Genomic DNA, 27,280 nt, shown 5'->3' on the forward strand with positions numbered 1-27,280 from the left:
TTATTCTACAATGTAGAAAATAGTAAAAATAAAGAAAAACCCTWGAATGAGTAGGTGTGTCCAAACTTTGACTGGTACTGTATGTACAGTTGAAATTTGGCCATAGAATCAATATCTATTTTCACCTTTCATTCAGCACGTAAAATGCACCTGATTTCAACATCCGTAAAATATGTATCTGTAAAATACGTATTTTCTATGTCCGTAAAATATGTATTTTCACATCCAGAATATATGTATTTTTAACGTCCACAAAATACGTATTTGCGATGTTTAGAAAAGGCGTATTTTCGATATCCGGAAATAGGTATTTGTTACATCCGGAAAATACGTCTTTCACTTTTCATTCTGCACCTAGAACGCACCTGACGTCGACATCTGGAAAATACATCTAAGACATATTTTCGACATATTTTGCTTACTGGGAAAATTGCTTCATGGAGTTTAGTTTAGTCAGCTAGGGGGTATATTGCTTTTTGACATTGACTCTCTTCCTTCATGGGTTGATCTGAAACTGAACAGGACAGGTAAAACAACTTCCTTTAAGAATACATCATATTTATTTCACTTATCAAATGTTTTCCGATCAGAGCAGATGAAGGAGAGGACATAAAAGGAGGAATCAACGAGGCTATTGAGATGTATCCCAAATATGAACGGTTCTCTTCCTCTCTGATTGGATTCCAGTCATCTTTAGGCTGCCSGAGCTCGCTTTCGATTTGACAAGACGGGGTTCAAGTAAACGGAGGGGAGGGGTCTGAGGGTGGAGTAAAGAAAAAAACAAAGACAATCCTCACCAAACGCCATCTTGAAACTGTGGCACTGGTCACAGAAGAGGAAAACGTTGAGGATACTGCACGCTTGGGAAAATGCTGTACTGCCGTTCTTGTCTTGGATACGCTCATGACTTGACAGCAGCGTGTTGACAAAACGAATTAACTGTTGATCTCATGTGTGTTTCCCAACGACGTTTCTGATTAAATCTTGGTTGCTCCAAAGCTGCAATTGGATACGATTTTTACAGACACTGGTTGCCAGCTTTTACCGTATGCATAACTAGCTCGCAAAAGTCAACGGACAGAACACGTTGCAATCCATTGGGAAGGGAAAATACAATGTTTCTGTTTGGAATCGGATTATGCGCTAGCATAACGTTAACGTTACATTTTGGAAGGTGAAGACAGCGTTGTGAGGACCAAGAAATTAGATGTATCAAATATAACGTTAGTCCACGACATGTGGTGTATTAAACGTCTTATTTAGCTAGCTAACGTTAGATAATTTACGATAACTCGCAAACGAAGTACTTTAAACTACCTGATGCTAACTAACGTACACATTTTAAGATTGAGGGTTAATTAGCTATGTTCCATGGCATTGTTGCTAAATTTACCTGGTTTAGTCTAATTAGGTGAAATAACAATGTTAAACAATTGGAAATCGTTAGTAATATTGCTAGCTACTAGTAGTACTGTAACATGCTAACTAACGTTAGATGGATCGTTAGACCAACCTGCAACAAGTCAGTCAATAGCTATGGTTTTAACCATTTGGTAGTCTCTAGCTAGCTACACAAGTATCACCTCTTCCATATTTGTGGACATAATTCGTCAGGACCTTCAACTGTGTAACGTAGTAGCAAGCCTCTTGGCTGGCCAGTGGATATTTTGGAGTGGGTCTACTCAACAAACACCTGTCAGCTGGAAAGTCAGTGTCAATACCACACTATGTTGTTGACAATACTAGCTTGCAAACTAGCTGGCTAGTTACGTTAGTCTTTTTTTTTGTTGCACAGACCTTCATAACACACAGTGGAGGAGCAAACCTTTGCAGCTGTGTGTTGTGTTTATTTCACGGAAATAAAAGGATTTCAATTGGATTGAAAATGGGAGCCGCTAGCGAGCTGGCGTTTGCTGTTTTTCTCATCTCGTTTTCCTCAGGTGGGTGGATATCTGTTGGTACAATAACTGGCTTTGTATGTATGGTTGTGTTAGAAATACTGTACTACTATACACAGTCAATGATAAAATGCGCCTTGGCCTTTGACAGTGACACTTGCCTCGTTTTAAAGTTTATTACACTTTGCTTGAACAGAGATCCGATTTGTTTGTCTTTCTCACTAACAMGTATGCTGACACCTGTAATGTAAAAAGGCAATTTGTTGCATGGCAAACAGGCTGTGCAACAGCGGTAGTAGTGATTGAATACTTTAATGCACTTGGGTGTCTTCTCAGTCAGGGCCTTGTATTAGTGGGAAGGTATCTCTTGATTCATAATGTAAGAGGAATCACTGTGTGTGGATATACCTGGAATATGCCTTTTCCTCAGTGTGTGCAGCATTACATTTCCAGTGCACCAAGACCACTAACAAAACAAAACAAAACATGAAGAAGCATCCATGGTGCTGTCATCTGAGGGGAACTAGCCGTAAATCACATACGAGGCAATCTACCAATTTGTGGAGTGTTAACTGTGGTTATTGTGTTATACTTTGTATTCTATGTCATATAGAAGCTTCTCAGGAAAACGYAACACTTTATTTCATGAGGATAGGACTTTTAGGATTTTTAGGATCTTATTTTCAAGTGATTGGAAAAGGTCGAAAGGTTGTGGACTGGTCAATGTTAATCCCTAGTCAATAATGGCACTAAATCGCCTGTCTGTATCCTTACATTCAACATGTTGTTTTTTCCCCAATAAGATAGGGTGGTCATATTGTTATGACATTTTTAGGGCTGGTGTAGAACAGAGATGATTCAAGCAAATTGTATTAAATTAAAATGCAATATTATGCAAATGTWGCACTTAATATGCAAATGGWGAAGTATGGCGTACATAATAGAGTAACATAAGACCAATATTTTAAGGTAGGTTGGTCATATTAACAAATGATCCTGCTTTATGAAAAACTGAGATTGTGTAACAATATGAACCAATTTATGACATTAGAATGCAACTTTTTATACTACTTTATGCAAGGTATATACGTAATATGCTAATTAGTATGTACATAATGTGAGAGATACAGCATGTTAAGCTCATTCATTTTAAGTAAAATGTTCATATTGTTATGTTTTATGCAGAACTGGGAGGTTGTAACATTTTAATAAAGCAATACCAAATATATATATTTTTAAATTGGGAATTGTAAAGTTCCATTCACTTAAATGTTTTAAAAACAATTACGCTTCTGCTCTTACACCTTTTTAAGCTATCAAACTAACTTTAAAAATGAGTACGTGGGTGCATGTGTGTGCATATTTATGGTACCAGTCAAACGTTTGGACACGCCTACTCATTCAAGGGTTTTCTTTATTTTTACTATTTACTAAGAAATCAAGCTATGAAATAACACATGGAATCATGTAGTAACCAAAAAAGTGTTAAACAAATCAAAATATATTTTATATTTGTGATTCATCAAAGCAGCCACCGTTTGCCTTGATGTCTTGGCATTCTCACAACCAGCTTCATGAGGTAGTCACCTGGAATGCATTTCAATTAACAGGTGTGCCTTGTTAAATTGTGGAATTTCTTTCCTTCTTAATGTGTTTGAGCCAATCAGTTTTGTTGTGACAAGGTAGGGCTGGTWTMGAGAAGAWAGCCCTATTTTTGGTAGAAGACCAAGTCCATATTATGTTAAGAACAGCTCAAATAAGCAAAGAGAAACGGCAGTCCATCATTACTTTAAAACATGGTCAGTCAATCCGGAAAATTTCAAAACGTTTAGAGTTTCTTCAATTGCAGTCGGAAAAACCATCAAGCGCTATGATGAAACTGGCTCTCATGAGGACCGCCACAGGAAAGGAAGACCCAGAGTTACCTCTGCTGCAAGGGATAAGTTAATTAGAKTTACCAGCCTCAGAAATTGCAGCCCAAATAAATGCTTCACAGAGTTCAAGTAACAGACACATCTCAACATCAACTGTTCAGAGGAGACTGCGTGAATCAGGCCTTCGTGGTYGAATTGCTGCAAAGAAACCGGTACCTCCTGTATATAGCCTCGCTGCTGTTATTTTACTGCTGCTCTTTAATTGTTTATTAATTTGATTTCTTATCTATTTTTTACCTAACACTTATTTTTCTTNAAGGTCTACACCTGTTGTATTCGGCGCATGTGACAAATAACATTTGATTTGGACTAAATTTGTTTAACACTTTTTTTAGTTACTACATGATTCCATATGTGTTATTTAATAGTTGTGATGTCTTCACTGTTATTCTACAATGTAGAAAATAGTAATAAAAAATAAAKAAAGAAAAGCCCTTGAATGAGTAGGTGTGTTCAATCTTTTGACTGGTACTCTATGCATGTATTTATAAAACCTGAATGTTTTATTTCATTTTATGAGGCTTTGCTTCAAAGCTGCCTATAGGCAAACTCTGACCATGGAAACTGGGAGGCAATTMTTTTATAAAGACTTCATAGGCGGCACATGAGTTTCAAGTTTGAGGAAGCTTACAATTTATCCAACCATTTCCACTGTTCTGCGTGCCAGTAATGATTTTCATATGCGCATTTTTGTGGAACAAATCATTGCCTATATCTTCGCCACACACCCCTCTTCTTGTCGCAACATTTCAAAGCTGCAATATGTAACTGTTTGGGCTACCTGACCAAATTCACATAGAAATGTAAGTATATAGATATGTCATTCTCATTGAAAGCAAGTCAAAGAAGTGATAGATCTGTTCTATGTGCACTATTTCTATGCTTCCTGTTTTTGTTGCGTCTTTTTACTTTTTGTACACCAGCTGCAAATAACCAATATTTTTGGTTATTGAAAAGACATTTCACAGCTTAGTGCACCTTTTTAAAATTATACTCAAGTCACATTTTCACACACATTTTAGATGCTTGTCACTGACAGCCGCAACTCAATAATCAGCTAGGCCTATTGCCACGCACGCTGCCCTAATTGCGGACTTCCCAAATAGGCATAGGCCTACGAGCTTGTGATTTGAGACAATACACTGTTTGTTTTTTTAAGAAGCTAATGATTCTCGATTCCTCTGCGGCTAAGTCATGCTTTCTGGTGAAGTATTTTGAATAATATGATTTATTTTAGCATATTTATTTCATATAAACTTTTAAACTTTATTTTGTTGTCCAGAAGCCAAAGGCACAATCCTAGTCATATTTGCAACCCATCCTAGTTATTGCATCTTTAGATTCACTGTTTTGTAAGTTTTTAACAGATATTGTAATCTCTGTCACATATGGAAGCGCCATCAGGTGCGCTGTTTAGAATGGTGTTTTCCCGCAAATTGCATTTTGGCAAATGTTTCAAAATAATGTTTTATTGGCTGTTTATTACATGAGTTGCATGTTCTGTTAAGATGCGTTACCAGAATTTAAATGCGATTTCTGTCTTGCCTAGTTAAATAAAGGTTAAATACTTTAAAAATGGGTTATGCACCCAATGGCCGGTTAATTTAAATCTCCCCGGGTCACGTTGTTCGGCGYCACATTTTCCTAACCGAAACCCTGATACAGCCACTGCAGAGCAGCGCTGCCTCTTGCACAGAGCGTTACCTCAGCGAACGGCGTCAAGCCAACACTCCCTCATACAGCTAGCTAGCATCTTGTCATGAGAACAGGTGGCAACATGTGAATTTTGACATATCTCTGACACCCCATACACCAAAATGTAGATACAAAGCTCTACTTTGTAACCTGTTGTGTTTTTTAGTGTCTCTGAAAACAGCTGAATGACCGAAGCGAAGAAAAAACATTTAACCGTATATTTCAGTCCAAGGACGTCTGTTGACCGTAAAACACCCTCAGAACGTTCCCATACTTGTTGGCAATACAATGTCACATTAATCTTACTCTGGAAGAGTGAGTAATACCTATGGCAAAGAACAAATATGAGCACAGGGGTTTCATGAAGGCKGTCCCACAGATTTGACCGTTTTCAGCAGGCACTTTACATTTGGGCTCATCACGTAAATAAAACGTACATTATTGGGATTTTTAGACATGGTTAACTTCCACGTTCATGTTTTCAAATGATTTAATGTATTTTAACGACCACATTTAGTGAAAGTGCATTTGATTACGCATAGCGTCCGCTGTTYGTCCTGTCACCTAAACACCCTCCATTTTGCCAGCTGAGTACCCACTGTCAATATATAGTATCTTAGATGGGAAATACCATCCTGACCTGTACTGTTTTGTCATACTGTGGCATCACATAACCTCTAGGCCTATACTGGACATGCAAAATAAAACCATGAATGAGAAAAGGTGCCATACCGAACTTAATGTAAAGTTATTTTAAGTTGGTCCTCATTCCATTGGGGTCTATATGTTTTTGTCTGGTGGTGGTGGGCCTCGTGCATCTTTGTCTCATTTAATTTAGACAACATCTTGCTGACTTTAGACTATATGGAATTAAATGCAGAATCCTCACTGGGGAGCAAGCTGCCTAGATAATCYTGTATCCTTTTGAAAGCTGCTGCTGCCCTTACAGATTTGTCGGTCAAGCAGTGTTTCCCCTATATTCATTTAGCAGCTGAGACGCGCTTTTAAAGGGATAGTCATTGGCTCAATGACTGGAAGTCTATGCGAACAGCTACCCCTGCTACCTTTGCCGCCACTGCTGAAAAAAAMCCTAGGGGAAACACTGTCAAGGTTATATTTTCAAGGTTTGATGACATGTAAAAGTATTAACTATTCTGGCCAACTTACACATTTACATTGTTTCGTCTACATCTTTCGTTCTGTGTTAAACCTGAATGAATATCTGTCACTAAACGTGGGTGTTTGTATACTGAAGTGAGTAGGAATTATGAGGACAGTAAATATGCATACCCTAGACCCTGAAGAAAGTACTGCAGTGTGACGCTCAATAAAGAATTCAAATGGTGTTGCCTCAAACAGTCCTTTTGATTCTGATTTGGGACAAAGGCCCATGTAGAGTTTGATCCTCTTTAAAACAAGGCTAAAGAGGTTAGGCTACACAGCCATATGCTGAGGGTAAAGTAGCTTAAACCCTCAGCTCAAAAATGTGTAATGACTTATGTTGGCTTCACCAAAGCCAAGCAACAGCACTATAATTGAATCTCACTCATCTTGACATGTCATGTACAGTAATACAGACATGCTCTGCTGGACTGTAGATTTGTTACTTAAACTGAAACCAAACTCCGCTCTGACTGACTGAAGTGGTTGAGGTTTGGTGTCCTCGGTGTGGGATAATAAACCGCTCAAATGCTGTCGCTCGCCTGCCCATGGCCCATTCCTTTCCAGGCTTTGGATCCGGTTCAGGTTACCTGCTGCCTCGCTCTCTAGAGTCTGGACTTGGGTTCAAATAGTATTTGAAATCATGCAAGCCTAATCTGTGTTTGATTAAGCTTGCCTGGTGCATCAGGGCCAATGGAATAGTCCCCTAAGTGCAAACTCCACTCCATTTCATATACTCCAGGCAGGCTCAAGTAAACACTCAAATACTATTTGAACCCAGGTCTGCTAGCGTCCCTCGGAGTCTCCAGGGAACCCTGGAGGCCCCAGAGCGGAGCCCAGGCATTCCTCACCGTGTCAGTTAGTGAAAAAGAGCATGCTCCCACCCCCACCAGGGCTCATGTTGACACTGTCAACCACCAGCAACCCAAACCAGACTAGAGAAATGATGAAGCCAGACAGATGTAGCAGGCCTAGGTCTCCCCCTTCCCCTCACAGGCTCCATTAGGTMCAGGCTTCAGGATGGATGGCACAGCTGGAGAACATCTCCTTAGTTTTGGCTAGCACAGTTTTTGAGAAGCAAGGGGAGTTGCACTAAAGGTCTTCACATGTCCAAAAATGTTGAACTCGTTCCAAACTTTTACAGTTTGTTATTTGGGTTAAACTCTTTCTCTCATCTGCAATATTTTGGTCGCTCACAGTTTAAGGAGCTGCTGGAGTTGACTGGCACTGTGTCCCAGTTTCCTTCTTGTGTCCTTCCTGAATAATTAGGGMCCTTTAAAAATCTGTGATGCGGACAGAATCACGGAATCCAGACATTAAAACTGAATTCAACAATATTCAAAAATGTGTTGAACTTAGTAGGAAAACCACTAAATGCAAGCCGAGATCTACCGCTTAGATTTTCTTTTAMCATGACTTAAGAAACGTAAGCCTATGCAATATTAACCAATTAAAAACAGTAATGTAGCAATGAGGTTTGTGCAGTAAACTGTAGACTATAAACTATACATTATCACCGCATATTGGCTTTGCTTGAACTGCCCTGCCAATGCATTGTTGTTCGGGCCATTTAAAAAAATATATATTTGAGGTAGCCTATATTATCACACTGGTAATATATCGGTTGTTGTATTACTTTTGAAACACAGCTGAGTGAGCATACATTTAAATAATTAGCTTTTTTATTTTACTGGGCTGATGGTGCCTGCATCTGATGGTCATTCATTCTCAGCAGAGGTAGAGAGCCGCAGACTGAGTGTCCGCCACTCAACATCCCTCCGCTCTCCCTTTCCTTCACTGACACTGACCAAAAAGGCACACCGTCTTCCAGCTGATGGCAACTCGAGTCGCACCGCATTATTTCTGCCTCATGCACAAATTAATGTTGCTACGCCTATGAACAGAGAAAGTGAAATATTCCTTGATATTAACAAAGACCCAAGCCGCTAATAATAACAACAACGCAAGCCGAAGGGAACTCGCTGGTCACTCTAACAGAGTTCCTCTGTGGGGATGGGAGAACCTTCCAGAAGGACAACCATCTGTGGCCAGATGGAAGCCACTCCTCAGTAAAGGGTATTTGGAGTTTGCCAAAAGGCACCTGAAGGACTCTCAGACCATGAGAAACAAGATTCTCTDGTCTGATGAAACCAAGATTGAACTCTTTGGCCTGAATGYCAAGCGTCACTTTTGGAGGAAACCTGGCAMCATCCCTACGGTGAAGMATGGTGGTGGCAGCATCATGCTGTGGGGATGTTTTTCAGCGGCAGGGAATGGGAGACTAGTCAGGATCGAGAGAAAGATGAACAGATCAAAGTACAGAGAGATCCTTGATGAAAACCTACTCCAGAGCTATCAGGACCTCAGTCTGGGGCGAAGGTTTACCTTCCAACAGGACAACGACCCTAAGAACACAGCCAAGACAGCGCAGCGACGCTCCCCATCCAACCTGACAGAGCTTGAGAGGATCTGCAGAGAAGAATGGGAGAAACTCCCCAAATACAGGTGTGCCAGGCTTGTAGCGTTATACCCAAGAAGACTCGAGGCTGTAATCGCTGCCCAAAGGTGGTTCAACAAAGTACTGAGTAAAGGGTCTGAGTACTTATGTAAATGTTATATTTCAGTAGGATTTAAATCAATTTGCAAACATTTCTAAAAACCTGTTTTTGCTTTGTCATTAGGGGATATTGTGTGTAGATTGATGAAAGATATATATATATATATATATATTTGTAATCCATTTTAGTTTAAGGCTGTAACAAAGTGGAAAAAGTCAAGGGGTCTGAATACTTTCCGAATGCACTGTATACGGGGAGAGTTGATAATTTCATAACAAGGACAACAATCACTTTTTCTACCTGCACTGAACGGTTGAAGCAGGAGGAAAGTAAACCTTCCAATCGGTCTTAACCCGATTGGAAGGTTGGAAGGTAGAATATATGAATATATTCATTATGCTATTTCATAGCTCATTTTTGGAGATAAATACTGATACATTACTAGCTCAAACTCTTTGAACCTGCAGAAATGACTAATTAGTAATAATTATAATTTTTACATTTGTACAGCATTATAGAAGAATAATCTTAGTGCATAAAATACAAGTTAAAAAAAATCACATTTATACTGAACAAAAATAGAAACAGAACATGCAACAAGTTCAATGGTTTTACTGAGTTACAGTTCATATAAGGAAATCAGTCAATTTAAATAATTTCATTAGGCCCTAATCTATGGATTTCACGACTGGGCAGGGGTGGGCCTGGGAGGGCATAGACCCACACACTTAGGAGCAAGGCCCACCCTCTGGGGAGCCAAGTCCAGCCAGTCAGAATGATTTTYCCCCCCACAAAACAGCTTTATTACAGACAGAAATACTCCTCAGTTTCATCAGCTGTCCGGGTGGCTGGTCTCAGACGATCCTGCAGGTGAAGAAGCCGGACGTGGACGTCCTGGGGTGGCGTGGTTACACRTGGTCTGCGGTTGTGAGGTCGGTTGGACGTACTGCCAAATTCTCTAAAGCGACTTTGGAGGCGGCTTATGGTAGAGAAATTAACATTCGATTCCCTATCAACAGCTCTGGTGGACATTCCTGCAGTCAGCATGCCAATTATACGCTCCCTCAACTTGACATCTGTGGCATTGTGTTGTGTAACAAAACTGCACATTTTAGAGTGGCCTTTTATTGTCCCCAGCACAAGGTGGACCTGTGTAATGATCATGCTGTTTAATCAGCTTCTTGGTATGCCACACCTGTCAGGTGGATGGATTATCTTGGCAAAGGAGAAATGCTCACTAACAGGGATGTAAACAAATGTGTGCACAAATATTGAGAGAAATAAGCTTTTTGTGTACGTATGGARCATTTCTGGGATCTTTTATTTCAGCTCATGAAACATGGAACCACCACTTTGTTGCGTTTATATTTTTGGTCAGTATAGAACCGTCTTGAAAGGGAAGGATGCACTTCCTATATTCTGTCAATTGGCGGAGTTACACCCACTTACAGTGGCAAGAAAAAATATGTGAACCCTTTGGAATTACCTGGATTTCTGCATAAATTGGTCATCAAATTTGATCTGATCTTCATCTAAGTCACAACAATAGACAAACATAGTGTGCCTAAACTAATAACACACACATTTTCTTCCTTCTCTATATTGAATACATCATTTAAACATTCACAGTGTAGGTTGGAAAAAGTAAAAAGACTTCTCCAAAGCTAATTGGAGTCAGGAGTCAGCAAACCTGGAGTCCAATCAATGAGACAAGATTGGAGATGTTGATTAGAGCTGCCTTGCCCAATAAAAAACACTCACAAAATGTGAGTTTGCTGTTCACAAGAAGCATTGCCTGATGTGAACCATGCCTCGAACAAAAGAGATCTCAGAAGACCTAAGATTAAGAACTGTTGACTTGCATAAAGCTGGAAAGGGKTACAAAAGTATCTCTAAAAGCCTTCATATTCATCAGTCCACGGTAAGACAAATAGTCTATAAATGGAGAAAGTTCAGCACTGTTGCTACTCTCCCTAGGAGTGGCCGTCCTGCAAAGATGACTGCAAGAGCACAGCACAGAATGCTCAATGAGGTTAAGAAGAATCCTTGTGTCAGCTAAAGACTTAAAKAAATCTCTGGAACATGCTAACATCTCTGTTGATGAGTCTATGATATGTAGAACACCACACAAGAATGGTGGTCATGGTAAGAAGCCACTGCTGTCCAAAAAAAACATTGCTGCATGTCGGAAGTTCGCAAAAGTGCACCTGGATGTTCCACAGCGCTACTGGAAAAATATTCTGTGGACAGATGAAACTGCAGTTGAGTTGTCATTTTGCAGTTTATCAAGATGTTTTGCAGGAGAATGTAAGGCTATCTGTCGGCTAATTGAAGCTCAACAGAAGTTGGGTGAYGCAACAGGACAACGACCCAAAACACAGAAGTAAATCAACAACAGAAGGGCTTCAACAGAAGAAAATACGCCTTCTGGATTGAGATGCTGTGGCATGACCTCGAGAGCAGTTCACACCAGACATCCCAAGAATATTGCTCAATTGAAACAGTTTTGTAAAGAGGAATGGTACAAAATTCCTCCTGACCATTATGCAGATCTGATCCTCAACTACAGAAAACCTTGCTTGAGGTTATTGCTGCCAAAGGAGGTTCAACCAGTTATTAAATCCAAGGGTTCACATACTTTTCCCACCCTTCACTGTGAATGTTTACACTGTGTTCAATAAAGAAATGAAAACGTATACTTGTTTGTGTGTTATTAGTTTAAGGAGACTGTGTTTGTTGTGACCTAGATGAAGATCAGATCACATTTTTATGACAAATTTATGCAGAAATCCAGATATTTCCAAAGGTTTCACATACTTTTTCTTGCCACTGTATGTACTGTACACAGAGTTATGGTAAGACGTGTGCATAATTAGGCTAAGGTTACCGTTAGTAARCCATGAGTTTCACTTTCAGCCCACTGCAATTTTCTCAGCGCTCAGGACTCGGGAGGCCTGAAGTAAAAAGGGCTTAGTCCTAAGTGTAATTAATGTGTCCTGCAGATTTTGCCTTATGCTTCGCAGGACTGCAGTAGTCTAGACAGACTGGCTTCGCTTAGATCCAGGCTGATTAAAACTGGTTCTACATTTATCATGTTCTTATTTCAAGTCTCTCAAGACTATTTTTTTTTCCCCCTTGCTCTTTTTGCTCCCGATAAGATTTTTCATGCCTTGCCATTATCAGGTTCTTTCCTTCTCCCTCCCACTGACTCAGCCCCCAAAGCACAAAGGGAAGTSTGTTGTAGGGAGATGGGTTATATGTATCTGCTSCTTGTTGAACAGACAGGTTGATTTGCTTCCAGTAGGCTAATGCACACTAAATGGTTAGATGGGGACCAATTACTAATAACCATGGCCTATTTAAATACCTATTTGAAAATGTAGGCTTTTCCTGTAGAACATGAACACTGTGCAGGTAGGTCTTTTCGAGCCCTGTGGATGAAAGAAGCAACAGAGTACACTAGTGTAGTAAGAGATGCTGGCAAAGACCTTTTTAATCAACTAGGTCCCAAGTAGGCCTGAAACGGCCCTCTCTGCTAAATAGTCCTAGCTATAGGTGGTTGKGAGCAGTCATTTTCTTTTACRYGGTTGAATTGCTCTGAAGATAAGCATGGAATTTTGCTTTCCCTATTCTCTTCTGGTCATAAATWATTCTYACCACAATYTTCCTCAAGATAATTCCAGACAATTTAGCTAGCTGGGGTTAGTGCCCTTACCCCAACCCCCTGCCCCTACACCCAACACTGYTGAGGATAATTAGCTGTTTAAAATGGTATTTCCTTCCTGTAGAATAAACTGTAAGAATGTACACTATGCACAGAGCTGGCTGTAGCCTATAAGGCTGGCGCAGGGCTCTGGAATATTGGTGCCTGTACAGTAGACTAGTCCATTGGGTGCCCTGAATGCTGTAGCCTTGGCCGTAAGCAAAGCAACTGGCCATCAGCAGTATAATTGAAGTGGAGACTGATAGGCTGTCGGACATTCCAGCAAGGATTAAGGRGATTGGATGCTGTTGCTGAGTTKGCTGGTTTTACTGGCCTGTATGGAAAGACCGCAGGCTTTGTGACCGGGTCTGGCTAGCGACTAACCGGTTCAGTGTGCTTTGTTTGAAGTCAGTATCAACTTATTATGAATAGAGAAATGATTTATATTTAATTAAACCAAAAGGATACATAAGCCATTTCCAAGTATCGTTAGTTGCTACTTAAGTCACTAGAGATGCTGCTCGACATTTGGCTGTAAGCGGCTGATTCCAAGGGTCCAGCATCCCTCACCCTGTCACAGTAAAGAGATTACACCAAGCAGGCAGAGGGGAGAGCAATGTTCCTCCTGATGGGCTACAGTGGCACTTCTACTGTATATTATATAACTGTAACCCAATCCCTGGAAACCAGCCGCATAGGGGCCGTGTGTGTGTGTGTGTGTGTGTGTGTGTGTGTGTGTGTGTGTGTGTGTGTGTGTGTGTGTGTGTGTGTGTGTGTGTGTGTGTGTGTGTGTGTGTGTGTGTGTGTGTGTGTGTGTGTGTGTGTGTGTGTGTGTTGCAGCAGCAGGGTGCACAACCACATGATTCCGCCTGCAGTGAGTCTCCTGTCTCTCTAGTCATTGCATAATGCAAGCTGGCCGATAGTCAGCAGCAACCCTACACTGCAGCAGTTGCAGCTGTGTAGCTAGGCACTCCTGTCCCTCAGCCACATCACAGAGAGAGAAACGAGGCCCAGTGTTTTTCCATAGCTCCTCCTATGTCGTTGATCATGGCAGAACCTGGGCATGTTATTCAGTGGGTGCAATGTCCAGGATATAGGAGCTATATCTGTAGTCTCAATCGCCAGACTCCGGGTCCTCCACAGCGGCTGTGGTGAGAGACTAGTAGATCTGTAATGCATAGAACAGAACCAACGTTTTTTCTTAATCAGATAACGCTGCATCTTCATACTCGAGCTGGTTGTAATTGTGCAATACAGTTATTGGGTTGAAGGAGTCAACTGAGTGTAACTGAGTAGTAACAAGTGGTTCTAGAAGTTGAACACTCCCTGGTGTCAGTAGAGCTGTTAGCTGTTTAAGGGACCCCTCTCTACACCCCATATCTTTTCCTGCCAGTTGTTGTTGGTATTGTAATATGATGCCCCGGTACTCTCGACATAGCTGAGAAGAGAAAGAAAAACTATTTCTTCAGGTGTCTGCTGTTCTGCTTCTTGACACTGCTTTATTTAYCTAAACTGGACTCTAAAAATGCCTGACGTAAAGGGTTTTCCTAACGTCACGTGAAAGAAAGCATGATGGTCCTGGGAAAAGAAACATTAGGCTATATATAATTATGTCATTACAATTAGTGCTGACTCTGTAGGATCTCAGCTATGCAGAAGTGAGCAGTGTTCCAACCATGCAGCTCTAATGGGGCCTGGTCACTAGTAGTGCACTATATAGGGAAAAGGGTGCTAATGGCGATGCTTCCTACGTATAAGCTACGAACCTCGGCAGCTGCTGTGCCTCCAATCAGACAAACAGCTGGCTGTAATTGCCCCAATTGTTCAGTTTGACAGACTGCAACAAGTCACTCTTCCAGCTAGAAAGTTGTAGTAGTAAAAGCTGCTCCTGGTCAACTGCAGAGAACCTGGGTTGTATTCAGTAGGAACAAAACGCTAGAACAAGATCCTAAGTAACTGAGTGAAACGGGGAGGTAGTATCTGAACTTGTCCAATGAGTATTTCTCAACCCATGTCCACTACTCTCCTCACCAAGCCAGTGGTAAGTCTCGTGAGACCTCTGCACTCTTGTCTTTGGCTAGCTCCAGTGCTTTTGGAGGTAAAATCATTACTGTTTAACTTCTTGCCATTCCTGTACGCTAGCAGCATTGCCTGAGGGGAGGTTACCTGAAGGCTTGGTAAGCTGAACATTAAATTGATTCAGGACTGATCTACACTCCAGCTACTGAGAAACATTAGTGACGCTGCAGAAACTGGCTAGCCTGAGAGCCTACCTGTGGAACCTAAGACTTTCTTTTCAAAAGAACCATATTTCTGACCTCAAAACCTGTCTTTTAGGGACAGTCCCCCCTGCCAGTCCCTCACAGAGTGGTACGTGCTAGAGACCAAGTCCCTGATGTTGGATCATCTCTCGTCTCTTAGTTCCATCTAAGTTATGGCTTCATCCGTCAGTTACTTTTAAATCACAAAGAAAAGGTGAAGGCAGCAGCCAGTACTCTGTTAAAACCCTTATTCAGGTTCTCCTGACTGGTGCAGCGGTCTAAGGCACTACTTCGCAGTGCTTGAGGTGTCACTACAAACCCGGGTTCGATCCCAGGCTGTGTCGCAGCCGGCTGCGACTGGGAGACCCATGAGGCGGCGCGGGAGGGTTAGGGGAGTGTTTGACCGGCCTGGATGTTTGACCGGCCTGGATGTACTTGTCCCATCGTGCTCTAGCGCCTCCTTGTGGCAGGCTGGGAGCATGCACGCTGACTTTTGTCGCCAGTTGTACGGTGTTTCCTCCGACACATTGGTGCTGCTGGCATCCGGCTTAAGCGAGCAGTGTGTCAAGAAGCAGTGCGGCTTGGCAGCGTCGTGTTTCGGAGGACGCATGGCTCTTGACCTTCGCCTCTCCCGAGTCCGTACGGGAGTTGCAGCAATGGGACAAGACTGTAACTACCAATTGGATGTCACGAAATTGGGGAGAAAAAGGGGTAAAAATACGTTCTTCACTCCAGTTTAACCTGGAGTGACCCCTGAAATCAGTCCATTGTAAAGACTGGTGTGTTGTACTCTGGGAGCGACTGAATTAATGACTCACTGGCGATTTCTCAAATGAATTCCCTTTCACTCCGTCTTAGCGCTGGGCATCATCACGAGAACAGGGATTGTTTTTTTTTAAGGGTAAAGATGCACCCAGCTTGAAGCAATTCTGTGTGGAGTTTATTTGCGTTCTGTAGGCCAATCTCTCACAAAATCAACCAGCGAATCGTCAATAATCATTATTCGTTAGGATATTTGCTCTGTGTCTTTGTGCCGATTTAATATTCTTGCAAGATTCCAACATCATAACCTACGGTCTCTGAACAAACGCATCCCAGCTAATCATTTTAATCTCTGCTTACGGCAGTTAGTAAATGATTTATTTAATTTCGTCAACCACATGAGCAATTCCACCCTGTGCTGTGACTATGCCAAGTGTTTAATGAATAGTTTGGTTTACACACACGGCGGTACAGGAGGTCTCCCATGCAGGGCCAGTTCCTGACRTAAGAGACATAAGGGGCATTTCTGTGAGGTTATAAGGAACTCAGTCTGGGTCTCAACTTACTGTTGAGAGTAAGAATAATAGAATGCACAAGGTGCAATTTCAAAATGTGGTTGTGTATCAGCAGTTTTTCTCTTACGTCACTCAGTTAGTCATGTCGACTAACAATTTTTAGATTGGTAGTTAGTCTGGCCAGCTATCCAAACTTGTATTAATCATGGCCGAATACCGACCGGGCACCTGCCCAGGGGCCATGATCTCTACGGGGGCCACATTGATTTTGTTAGTCATTCTCATTCAGATATATTAACATGGCATAAGCCATTACAAAATGTGTAGAATTGCCTCAAATCTTCAGATGCTGCTCTCTCTCACGCTCTCACTATCGCTCTCTCGCCCATCCATCCATGCTGCCTTGTCTGTCTCTCAGACCCGTCCCAGAGTCACTGGACTGAACGGAGCTCTTTAACTCTGAAGTGCTCCGGGCCTCAAGCTCATATGATTACCTTCTCAGTCCCAGCATCACCTTTTGGTTTCTGGACAGGCAGCAAGTCAGGCAGGCAGGGTGTCGGGGAGCCTTTGGTGAGGCTGCCAAGTCCAGACTCACTCCCTGTACTGTAGTCCACCAGCCTGCCAGTCAGTCAGTGTGCTGTACATAAAAGGCAATGGCCCTGTCTATCTAAACCACGACATTTGATTGCATTTCGGTTGAGTGGGGAATGGGAGGTCGTCTGGTGGGCAATGTTCACTTTGCATCTGCTTGTACTGAAAGTAGCCAATTAATGTTCCCTTGACCTTAGTTAATGTTTATACTGTGGGCATGTTTCAGTACATTTAAGGACAAAGATGTTCTCCAAGCTAGAAATGGAGGGCACTCAGGGCAGAGTGATAGTTAGGCTACACTGAGCAGGAGGCAAATCAGAGTAAGCATTGTTGTGAGCAACGCTGGTCTCTCTCCATGTACAGTAGTAGTASYACCATGTCTTCTGTAGCGCAAAGACCTCTGTATATTGACATTTCCTCCGACATTGTGTTATCTTAACACTTCAACTACACCTCATTCTAACAAGGGATCATGAGTTGACAGAAGTTTGCGGGTTAGCTCATTGTAAACCTGCGGTGAGGGATGTTTTTGTTAGGTCTGAATGCCTGGCTCTCGAGTGTTGTTTTGGCTAACCACAAAAACCGGCTCCGATTATGATGAGGCTTGAAACCATATGGTTCCTCCAGGCTAGTTTCGCAAAGTGTTGTGACTATTTTGTTACATGCTTTGTGGATTACATTGATTCCCGGCGGATGACTTTTGTTAAACAGAAGGATGAACTACTTTAATTGAAAACATGTCACACGTATCTGTTCTGTTTAACAGAGGCTTGTGGTTAGGAATGGTTTGGTTTTAAACAGTGAGCCTGGACTGCAGTCATTCTGTAGTTCCTCCTCTGAACTTCAATCTCTGGATATTAGGTTTATAAACTGTTTGGTTTTGTTTTCAGGCTGTTTGTTTTATTGCGGCCTGTTTATTCTGTCGAATGTTTATTCATACCAACGCCTGCCCAGAAATCCTCATTGCGGTATTTCGTAAGGAAATGGCATGACGCTATAAACATCCACCCATTATTTGTTTMATCTTGAGTTTAACCTGAATCCCGCAAATCACTTGAGTCATTACTAATTGAGTCATTCTGAAATTCTTTGAGATGTTTCCGAGAAGTTTCTCACTCCCACCCATATATTATCTCTCTGCAGACACACAAATCATCCTTTTTCAACACTTTTGACGTTGTTCTAACAAAGCGTCGTTCTGTACGGTAAAGCTAAAATGTGTCACAAATGGCCCCCTATTCCCTACATAGCGCACTACTTTTGGCCAGAGGGCCCCGGTCGAAAATAGCGCRCTATGTAGGGAATAGGGTGCGCCATTTGAGACGCAGGGCTGCTGTGTGCTGTTTGTGTGGGAGGGAATGTGTTAAGGCATATCTGCCGCTTTGTGTGGGCTACGCTATGCACTCACCCTGATTGGTATCTGAAGGAGCTGTAACTAGCGATCGAGCCAGGAGATTGACTGAGCATTTCTGTTGGAAGTGTTTTGCTTCCCTTCTCTTCAGTAGTCTAGTGTTCAACTTAGCCTACGGGATGCAGGGACATTTGTGTGCAATATTGCTTAGTTTGTACTGTAGAGCTACATTGGCTAATTTATGTAGAGGGTGTTTTCCATCTAAAAAGGACCCATGAGCACCAACGTGACGTTGATAGGAGCATGTCAAAATTGGGTGTCAAATGAAAGCTAGTCTATATTTGAGAAGTTGAGGCATTTGTAGATTTTTCAAGCATTTTCGATCCTAAAAATGTGGAGTAAGAAAAGGCTTTGATTTCTGGTCAAACGAATGGAATGGGAGTCATAGACRACATCAGTGGTGTAAAGTACTTGAGTTAAAATACTTAAGTACTACTTAAGTAGTTTTTTGGGGTATCTGTACTTTACTATTTATATTTTTGACAACTTTTACTACATTCCTGAAGAAAATTATGTACTTTTTACTCCATACATTTTCCCTGACACCCAAAAGTACTCGTTACATTTTGAACGCTTAGCAGAACAGGGAAATGGTCTAATTCACACACTTATCAAGAGAACATCCCATGTCATCTCTACTGTCTCTGATCTAGCGGACTCACTAAACTCAAGCTTTGTTTGTGTTGATGTCTGACTGTAACCCTGGCTATCCATACATTTTTTTWAACTAGAAAATGGTGCAGGGGTTTAAACTGCAGAACCCGGTTCCTACATTTGAATATAAACATTTATTTTTTTAAACAAACTATGCTACATTTTATCTCTGGGACCCTCAGGATGACAAATCAGAGCAAGATTACTGAATGTAAGTACATGATTTACCTTCAGAGGTGAGTGTATCGAACCAGTTGCCATGATAAAAGTGTTTTGTTTTTGTACATTCTCTTCAAACAATAGCATGCTATTTTTTCCCCACTGTAATAGCTACTTTAAATTGGACACTGCAGTTAGATTAACAATAATTTAAGATTTCTGCCCATATAAGACATGTCCATGTCCCGGAAAGTTGGCTGTTGTTTACAACGTCATTCTAGTCACATTAGCGCTTGTTAGCACCGATCCCGTAGAGGTTAAAGGCAGTGCAGTCGAAAATAAGATTTTCTCGTGTTTTATATATATTTCCACACTGAGGTTGGAGTAATATTGTGAAATTGTATGAAAGTCCCTTTTAGTGTAAGAGCATTTGAAAAGACTGCTAAAATTTCAGCCTGATTTGGTGGGATGGAGTTTTGGCCTTCCATGGTGACATCACCATGTGTTTATTAGGCCAATAAGAAAGAGTTAAAAACTTCTCTGCCAAGAACAGCATATTTTCCCCCCCTCTCCACTCAAACCACTCCTCCAGTCCTAGCAGAATTGAGAAATTGAGAATTGAGAAATTGCTCTTTGCTGAGATGCAAATTTTTTATTACCATTTTACTTGTAAACAATCACAGTAAGGTGCCTTCAGAAAGTATTCATACCCCTTGATTTATTCCACATTTTGTTGTTATAGCCTGAATTCAAAATGGGTGAAATATTATTTTTTTCTCTCACCCATCTACACACAATACCCCATAATGACAAATGGAAAACATGTTTTTAGAAATGTTTGCAAATGTATTAAATGAAATACAGAAATATATAATTTACATAAGTATTGACACCCCTGAGTCAATACATGTTTGAATCACCTTTGGCAGCGATTACAGCCGTGAGTCTTTCTGGGTAAGTTCCTAAGATCTTTGCACACCTGGATTTTACTATATATTTGCACATTATTATTTTAAAACTTATTCAAGCTCTGTCAAATTGGTTGTTGATCATTGCTAGACAGCCTTTTTCAAGTCTTGCCAGAGATTTTAAAGCCATTTATGTCAAAACTGTAACTAGGCCACTCAGGAACATTCAATGTCTTCTTGGTAAGCAACTCTAGTGCATATTTGCCCTTGTGTTTTAGGTTATTGTCCTGCTGAAAGGTAAATTTGTCTCCCAGTGTCAGTTGGAATGCTCTATTCCATCATTATTTTTATCCCATACAAACTCCCTAGTCCTTGCCGATGATAAGCATACCCATAACATGATGCAGCCACCACCGTGCTTGAAAATACTGTATGAAGAGTGGTACTCAGTGATGTGTTGTATTGGAGTTGCCCCTAACATAATGCTTTCTATTAAGGACATAAAGTTAATTTCTAAAGTTTTACTTTAGTGCCTTATTGAAAACACGATGCATGTTTTGGAATATTTTTATTCTGTACAGGCTTCCTTCTTTTCACTCTGTCATTTAGGTTAGTATTGTGGAGTAACTACAATGTTGTGGATCCATCCTCAGTTTTCTTTACAGCCATTAAACTCTTTAACTGTTTTAAAGTCACCGTTGACCTGATGGTGAAATCCCTGAGCGGTTTCCTTCCTCCCCAGCAACTGAGTTAGGAAGGAAGCCTGTATTTTTCTAGTGACTGGGTGATACACCATCCAAAGTGTAATAACTTCACCATGCTCAAAGGGATATTCAGTGTCTTTTATACTAATCTACCAATTGGTGCCCTCCTTTGCGAGGCATTGGAAAACCTCCCTGGTCTTTCTGGTTGAATCTGTGTTTGAAATTCACTGCTTGACTGAGGGACCTTACAATGATCTGTATGTGTGGGGTACAGAGATGAGGTAGTCATTCAAAAATCATGTTAAACACTATTATTGCATAGAGTGAGTCCATGCAACGTATTGTTACTTGTTAAGCACATTTTTACTCCTGAACTTATTTAGGCTTGCCATAACAAAGGGGTTGAATACTTATAGACTAAAGACATTTCAGCTTGTATTAATTTGTAAGCATTTCTAAAAACATAATTCCACTTTGACATAATGGGGTATTGTGTGTAGGGCAGTGACACAAAATCTACATTTAATCCATTTTAAATTCAGGCTGTAACACCAACAAAGTGTGGAAAAAGTCAAGGACTGGTGAATACTTTCTGAAGTCACTGTAGTTGTTGCCCAGAAATGATTTGATATTGAGATAAAAACGTCTGCATTGGATCTTTTAAAGATTTTTTCTAATTTCTCTCTCTCTCATGAAGAGGGAGGATAATGAAAGTTCACAGAAGTACCGAGGAAAGGTAGACCTACCAATTAGTTATAGTGTTTTAACTGATATCAAATGTGTTTTATAAATGTTTAGGCTGTGATTTAAAACGGGTAATTTTGTTTCCAAATCAGTAGCAGAATTAATAGAAATCATAGTAGCCACAAACCACAGTTTGGTCACTTGCTACTGTTTTCCCTTCCACTGGCATACTGTTATGTTCAGCTCATAACTGTTTTTTTTCTGTTGTCTGGTGGTCAACGTAAGACCGTCTGGACAACCTCCCACTCTCCCTCTCTCGTAATTCCGTTACCGGATGTAAATCCACTTACTACCTACCGTAGGTCAATAACCAAAATAAATGGGTGTCATGTCATAGCTGACAMCACATTCTTTCTGCAGGCATTTTGCAATTTTAATTTCCGAGCAGATATTTAAGAGTTTTTGGAAAACGTGCATAAACAGAGGGAGATTCTACCATAATTCTCTTACCAATCTTTGCATCATTCTTAACAGTAAATTCGTTTTTGTGACAATTTGTGGAAATTGTTAAATGTAGACCTTGTACATAGAGTTGTGTGGTTTGTTAAACTTTGAAATCAATGTTTTTTTGTTTAGCATACATTTTAAGTGAATGTGAGTCAAAGCGTAATTCCGTTACCATGGAATTGCCCAAAGGCTTCCATAAAACAGCATATTCTTGTATACAAGAAGAGAGATCCACCTGCATCTGATTCCCAGCATTGCCTTTCGTCCCTGTGAGGAGAGAGGGAGAGAGTTTGGCCTCCCACCCACACACAGCAGCCCTGGCAGGCTGTGAGTGAGGCAGTGACGTGGTGTTGTTGAGCCCAGGTCTGCCAAGCCGAGCCAGGGTATGAGATACCAGAGAGGCAGGCTGCCAGGGGATACAAACGGCCCTACAACAGCCTACAGCCTGGGCACAGAGCAGCACATCCCACTGCCAGAGCTGTTCTTAGCTCCTGAGTGAGAGAACCAACCAGAGCAAGCTGAAGCGGCAGGAGGACCAGAGCCGGGAGTCTGGTTCCCAAACATGGGTCTTCTCAGGGTTGTGAGGCGGGAATTAGAGGATTCCTACTGGAGGAATGGTAGCTAAGAGCAGTAGGACAGAGCGTTGAGTGCAGTGCTCCTTCTCTTACCCGCTGGAACAATTTTGTTTCACCTGTTTAATAGGTGTAAACTGAGGTCTGTTTTGTATGGAATCATCTTTTTTTGACCACTTATAAATCGAATGAACAAATCCCCCATGCATCAGAGGCAAAGCTCCTTCCTTAATGATTATTGCTGGACTTTGKCCCTCCCTGTGCGTGCAGTTCTCTAACCGTGTGAGGCAAGTGCAAAGCACACCAAAGGCGAGGATTGGATTTAAATAGCGCCTTCCTACGAACGGAGGTACCCAAAGCGCTTTACATTGTAAGGGGGAAACTCACCTTAACCACCACCATTTTGTTAGAATGTGCCCTCAGCCTGGATGCTGTTTACGTAGTTGCTTAAAACAACCTACCACTGCAGCATGACTCTGGCCCAAAGCACTTGACTTCTGTGGCCCTTTTTATTTCAGCCTGCCTGATTCAGTCAGTGCCCTGCTGAAAAATACATGACTTAGCTAAAGTTAGACCCCTACCTCAGTTACATGGAAGCTGCTGTACACATCAATAGCCTAGCTGTACTATTTGAAAATGCACGTGTTGTTTTCCTGTGTGTGCACGGCGTCTGTCTGTGTCTTTTAAGGACACGCAGGCTATAACCAGAATGCCACATTTAGCCTCCCGTCAGTTAATCAATCAGTCAGATAGTAAAAGCAGCCCTGTTTGACATCTGTACACTACTGTCCAGTGAACTGAACAAATGGCATGAATGTACACCTAGTTGAGGCAATTGCTGCCCTGTTATGAGCTCTGTTAGCCGCCTATGTTGTACGGTGCATTCGTTAAGTATTCAGACACATTGTCTTATTCCACATTTTGTTTACATGACAGCCTTATTCTAACATTTTATTTAATTGTTTTTCCCCCTTCATCAATCTACGCACAAAACACCATAATTACAAAGCAAAAAACAGGTTTTTAGAGTAAAAATRAGTATTTTGTTGAAGCACCTTTTGACAGTGATTACAGCCTTGAATCTTCTTGGATATGACCCTACAAGCTTGGCACACCTGTATTTTGGCGAGTTTCTCCCATTCTCTGTCAGGTTGGCTGGGGAGCGTCGCACAGCTATATTCAGGTCTCGCCAGAGATGTTCAATCAGGTGCAAGTCCGAGCTCTGGATGGGCGCACTCAAGGACATTGAGACTTGGCCTGAAGCCGTTGTCCAAAGAATCCTGTTTCTCATGGTCTGAGAGTCCTTTAGGTACCTTTTGGTAAACTCCAAGCGGGCTGTCATGTGCCTTTTACTGAGGAGTGGCTTCGGTCTGGCCACTCTACCTTAAAGGCCTGATTGTTGGAGTGATGCAGAGATGGTTTTCCTTCTGGAAGGTTCTCCCATCTCCACAGAGGTGCTCTGTCAGAGTGACCATCGAGTTCTTGGTCACCTGCCTGACCAAGGCCCTTCTCCCCCGATTGCTCAGTTTGGACGGGTGGCCAGCTCTAGGACGAGTCTTGGTGGTTCCAAACTTCCATTTAAGAATGATGGAAGACACTGTGTTCTTGGGGACCTTTTGGAGACCTTTTCTTGGGGAACTTTTTGGGTACCCTTCCCCAGATCTGTGCCTCGACACAATCCTTTCTCGGAGCTCTACGGACAATTCCTTCGTCCTCATGGCTTGGTTTCTTTCTCTGACAWGCACTGTCAACTGGGACCTTTATAGTGTGTGCCTTTCCAAATCATGTCCATTCAATTGAATTCACCACAGGTGGACTCCAATCAAGTTGTAGAAACATCTCAAGGATGATCAATGGAAACAGGATACACCTGAGCTCAATTGCGAGACTCATAGCAAAAGGTCTGAATACTTATTTAAATAAGGTATTTTGTTATTTGCAAAAAAATGTGCTAACAATTCTCAAAAACAGTTTTTGCTTTGTCATTATGGGGTATTGTGTGTAGATTGATGAACATTTTTGATTGAATCAATTTTAGAATAAGGCTGTAACGTATGTAGAATACAGGCTGTGAATGACTTGTTCTGCTGGTGTGTCTCTTGCTCTGTCCCTGTAGGTGCAATCCTGGGTCGCTCGGAGACACAGGAGTGCGTCTACTACAACTCTAGCTGGGAGAAGGAGCGAACCAACCGCAGTGGCATCGAGCCTTGCTACGGCGACAAGGACAAGAGGCTCCACTGCTTCGCCACCTGGAAAAACACCTCGGGAACCATCGAGATCGTCAAGCAGGGCTGCTGGCTGGACGATGTCAACTGCTATGACAGGTTAGGTAGTGTCTTATTCTGAGGCAAGACGGTAGACTTAGGGATTAGTGGTCCTCTGTAGGTCAGTTAGTAGAGCATGGCACTTGTAATGCCAGGATAGTGGGTTCGATTCCCGGCACCTCCGATACGTGAAAATGTATGCACGAAAACAGTCACTTTTGATAAAAGCGTTTGCTAAATGGCATATATTCTTATTAGACGTAGGGCTAGTGGTTAAGTTTAAGGGTTGGTGGTCTGAAGCACTGTACTTCAGTCCTTTCTTGCAGATGGTGACTAACACTTATTAGTTTAGGTCATACTGTCCTTTTGTATGACGGTTGACTTAGTACATCTTTAAAGGCGCTGCGTGGTCAATCCGACGTCTGCATTGGCMGTGCAGCATTTACAGTGATATGGCCACTGCAGAAGTCAGGGCATTCACACTTCTTGCGCTTCACCGAGCAGCCCAAAGCTGTTTTGAAGGAAGTGAGTTTGTGTTTATACAGGACCTCCCGCCCTCACCTACCGTCAACCAATCATGTCAATGCGGCGCCATACGGAGCCCTCTGCGTTGTTACAGAATTTGAGAGGCGCATGGCGATGCGGTACGTAGCTCAATTTGGCCACTGCGTGCCTCCGGAGGCCCCGCGATGGCGTCAGGCCATCCATACGGCGCCTCCGGCCACATTTTTCCGGATCAAGCATAAATTGGCTTTTAGAGTGGTTGTCTGTCCATTCCTGCAAAGAGGTAGTTCGTCCTCCCCAGACAGAGAAAGAGGGGGATCGGTTCAGTGGAGGGCTGCCAGCACTCATCTCTCTACCTTTGTGACAGAGGTGTGTTCTTTTCTTTCTTCTTCTGTCTTTCTCTCTCTCTCTCTGCCGCAGTAGTGAATGTGTGGAGACGAARGAGAGTCCGGACGTCTTCTTCTGYTGCTGCGAAGGCAACACGTGTAACGAGAAGTTCCTCTACAGCCCCGACACGCAGGCTGTCCAAAGTAAGTCATCGTGTAAGTTCACACACAGGAAGCTGATGTAATGTCACATCCTCCTCTGTCGGTTTTCCAGCCGAACGCAGACGATCAGTCGGTAAGAATAACCCAACCTAACCCAAGAGACACTGGGGCATATTCCCTCACAAACACTAGAGACACAAGGTGTTCTACTTTACCAGGGCCCAGAGATYTACTGCTTTAATTTGAAACTCTGTGTCCAGGCTGGCCACTGTCCTCCTCTCTATGGSGGCCAGTAGGGACCTGTCTGGGCCCAGTCAGAGTGTAGCAACTAGTGGGGTCCGTCGGGGCCACCAAGCCCAGCCCCAGACAACCTCAGTGTCACAGCAATAATACAATCCAGCCGTGTCTGTGGTGGCAGAGAACTGTGATGGCAGAGAACCGTGATGGCATACCAGTGGCTGATCACATCAAATACTACATCTTTGTGATATGACAAGGGGGTGCACTGCACAGTAAGGCTTAGCTACTTGTTTTGTGGGTCACTTGGTTGTTTCGGTGGTTATTTTTGGCTGCTGGCTTACGTTCTCATGAACTGCATGTCACTATTAATCTCACTATTTAGAGGATTTTGTTGAAGCGACCCAGATGTGTTGAGCTTTTTGTTGGAACTATTTTTAGAGTGTTGCGCTACTAGTCTTCTGATACCATTGTGTATGGTGTGATGAAAATATGAGGGGAACAAAGCACGTTTGCATACCTGTATAAAGGTGTATTCTCTCTCCATCTCCCTGCCCCCTCCTCGCCAACCCCCTTTCCTCTCTTTCCACCATCCTCCCCGTTCTCGCACCTTTATGTAACCCTTACCTCTCATTTTCTCCCCCCTTCCCCCTCCTCCCCATTACCGCCTTCTCCCCCCCGGTCTCCCGTCCACAGCGACCTCCAACCCGTTTACCCAGAAGCCTCAGCTGTTCAACACCCTGCTGTACTCTCTGGTGCCCATTTTGGGCATCGCCGCCATCGTCCTCTTCTCCTTCTGGATGTACCGTCATCACAAGCTGGCATACCCGCCCGTCCTGGTGCCAACACAGGTAAGACTGAAGAGTATGAGAGAGTGTGTGTGTGTGTGTGCGTGCGATGATTCGTCATACTTGTCTCGGCTGTACAGAAAAAGCACAAGAAGTACCCCTCGCTGCTTGGTGTTTTAATCTTGATATAGGAGTGACTCACCAACATTGGCAAGAAAAACGGATGCAAAACAATGGATAGCAGAAGAGAACATTGGAACTTGCTGATCTGAAGCGAACACAAATGTGATTTGCTGGAGAGTGACAGGAAGCCTAGCCCCAA

At 42.3% G+C, this 27,280-nt stretch overlaps 1 protein-coding gene across 1 annotated transcript in view; it reads left to right on the top strand.

Annotated features, from left to right (window-relative positions):
* Window positions 1–390: 390 nt before the first annotated feature.
* The window catches only part of LOC111970997 (activin receptor type-2A), a 38,219-nt gene continuing 11,329 nt past the window's right edge, over window positions 391–27,280 (top strand). The window contains 4 exon segments of the mRNA XM_070445973.1: window positions 391–1,940; window positions 24,794–25,001; window positions 25,866–25,975; window positions 26,867–27,021. Coding sequence (XP_070302074.1) covers window positions 1,886–1,940; window positions 24,794–25,001; window positions 25,866–25,975; window positions 26,867–27,021 — 528 coding nt within the window. The 5' untranslated portion in view covers window positions 391–1,885.

This window comes from Salvelinus sp. IW2-2015, linkage group LG12 (genome assembly GCF_002910315.2).
Source record: "Salvelinus sp. IW2-2015 linkage group LG12, ASM291031v2, whole genome shotgun sequence".
NCBI lineage: Eukaryota > Metazoa > Chordata > Actinopteri > Salmoniformes > Salmonidae > Salvelinus > Salvelinus sp. IW2-2015.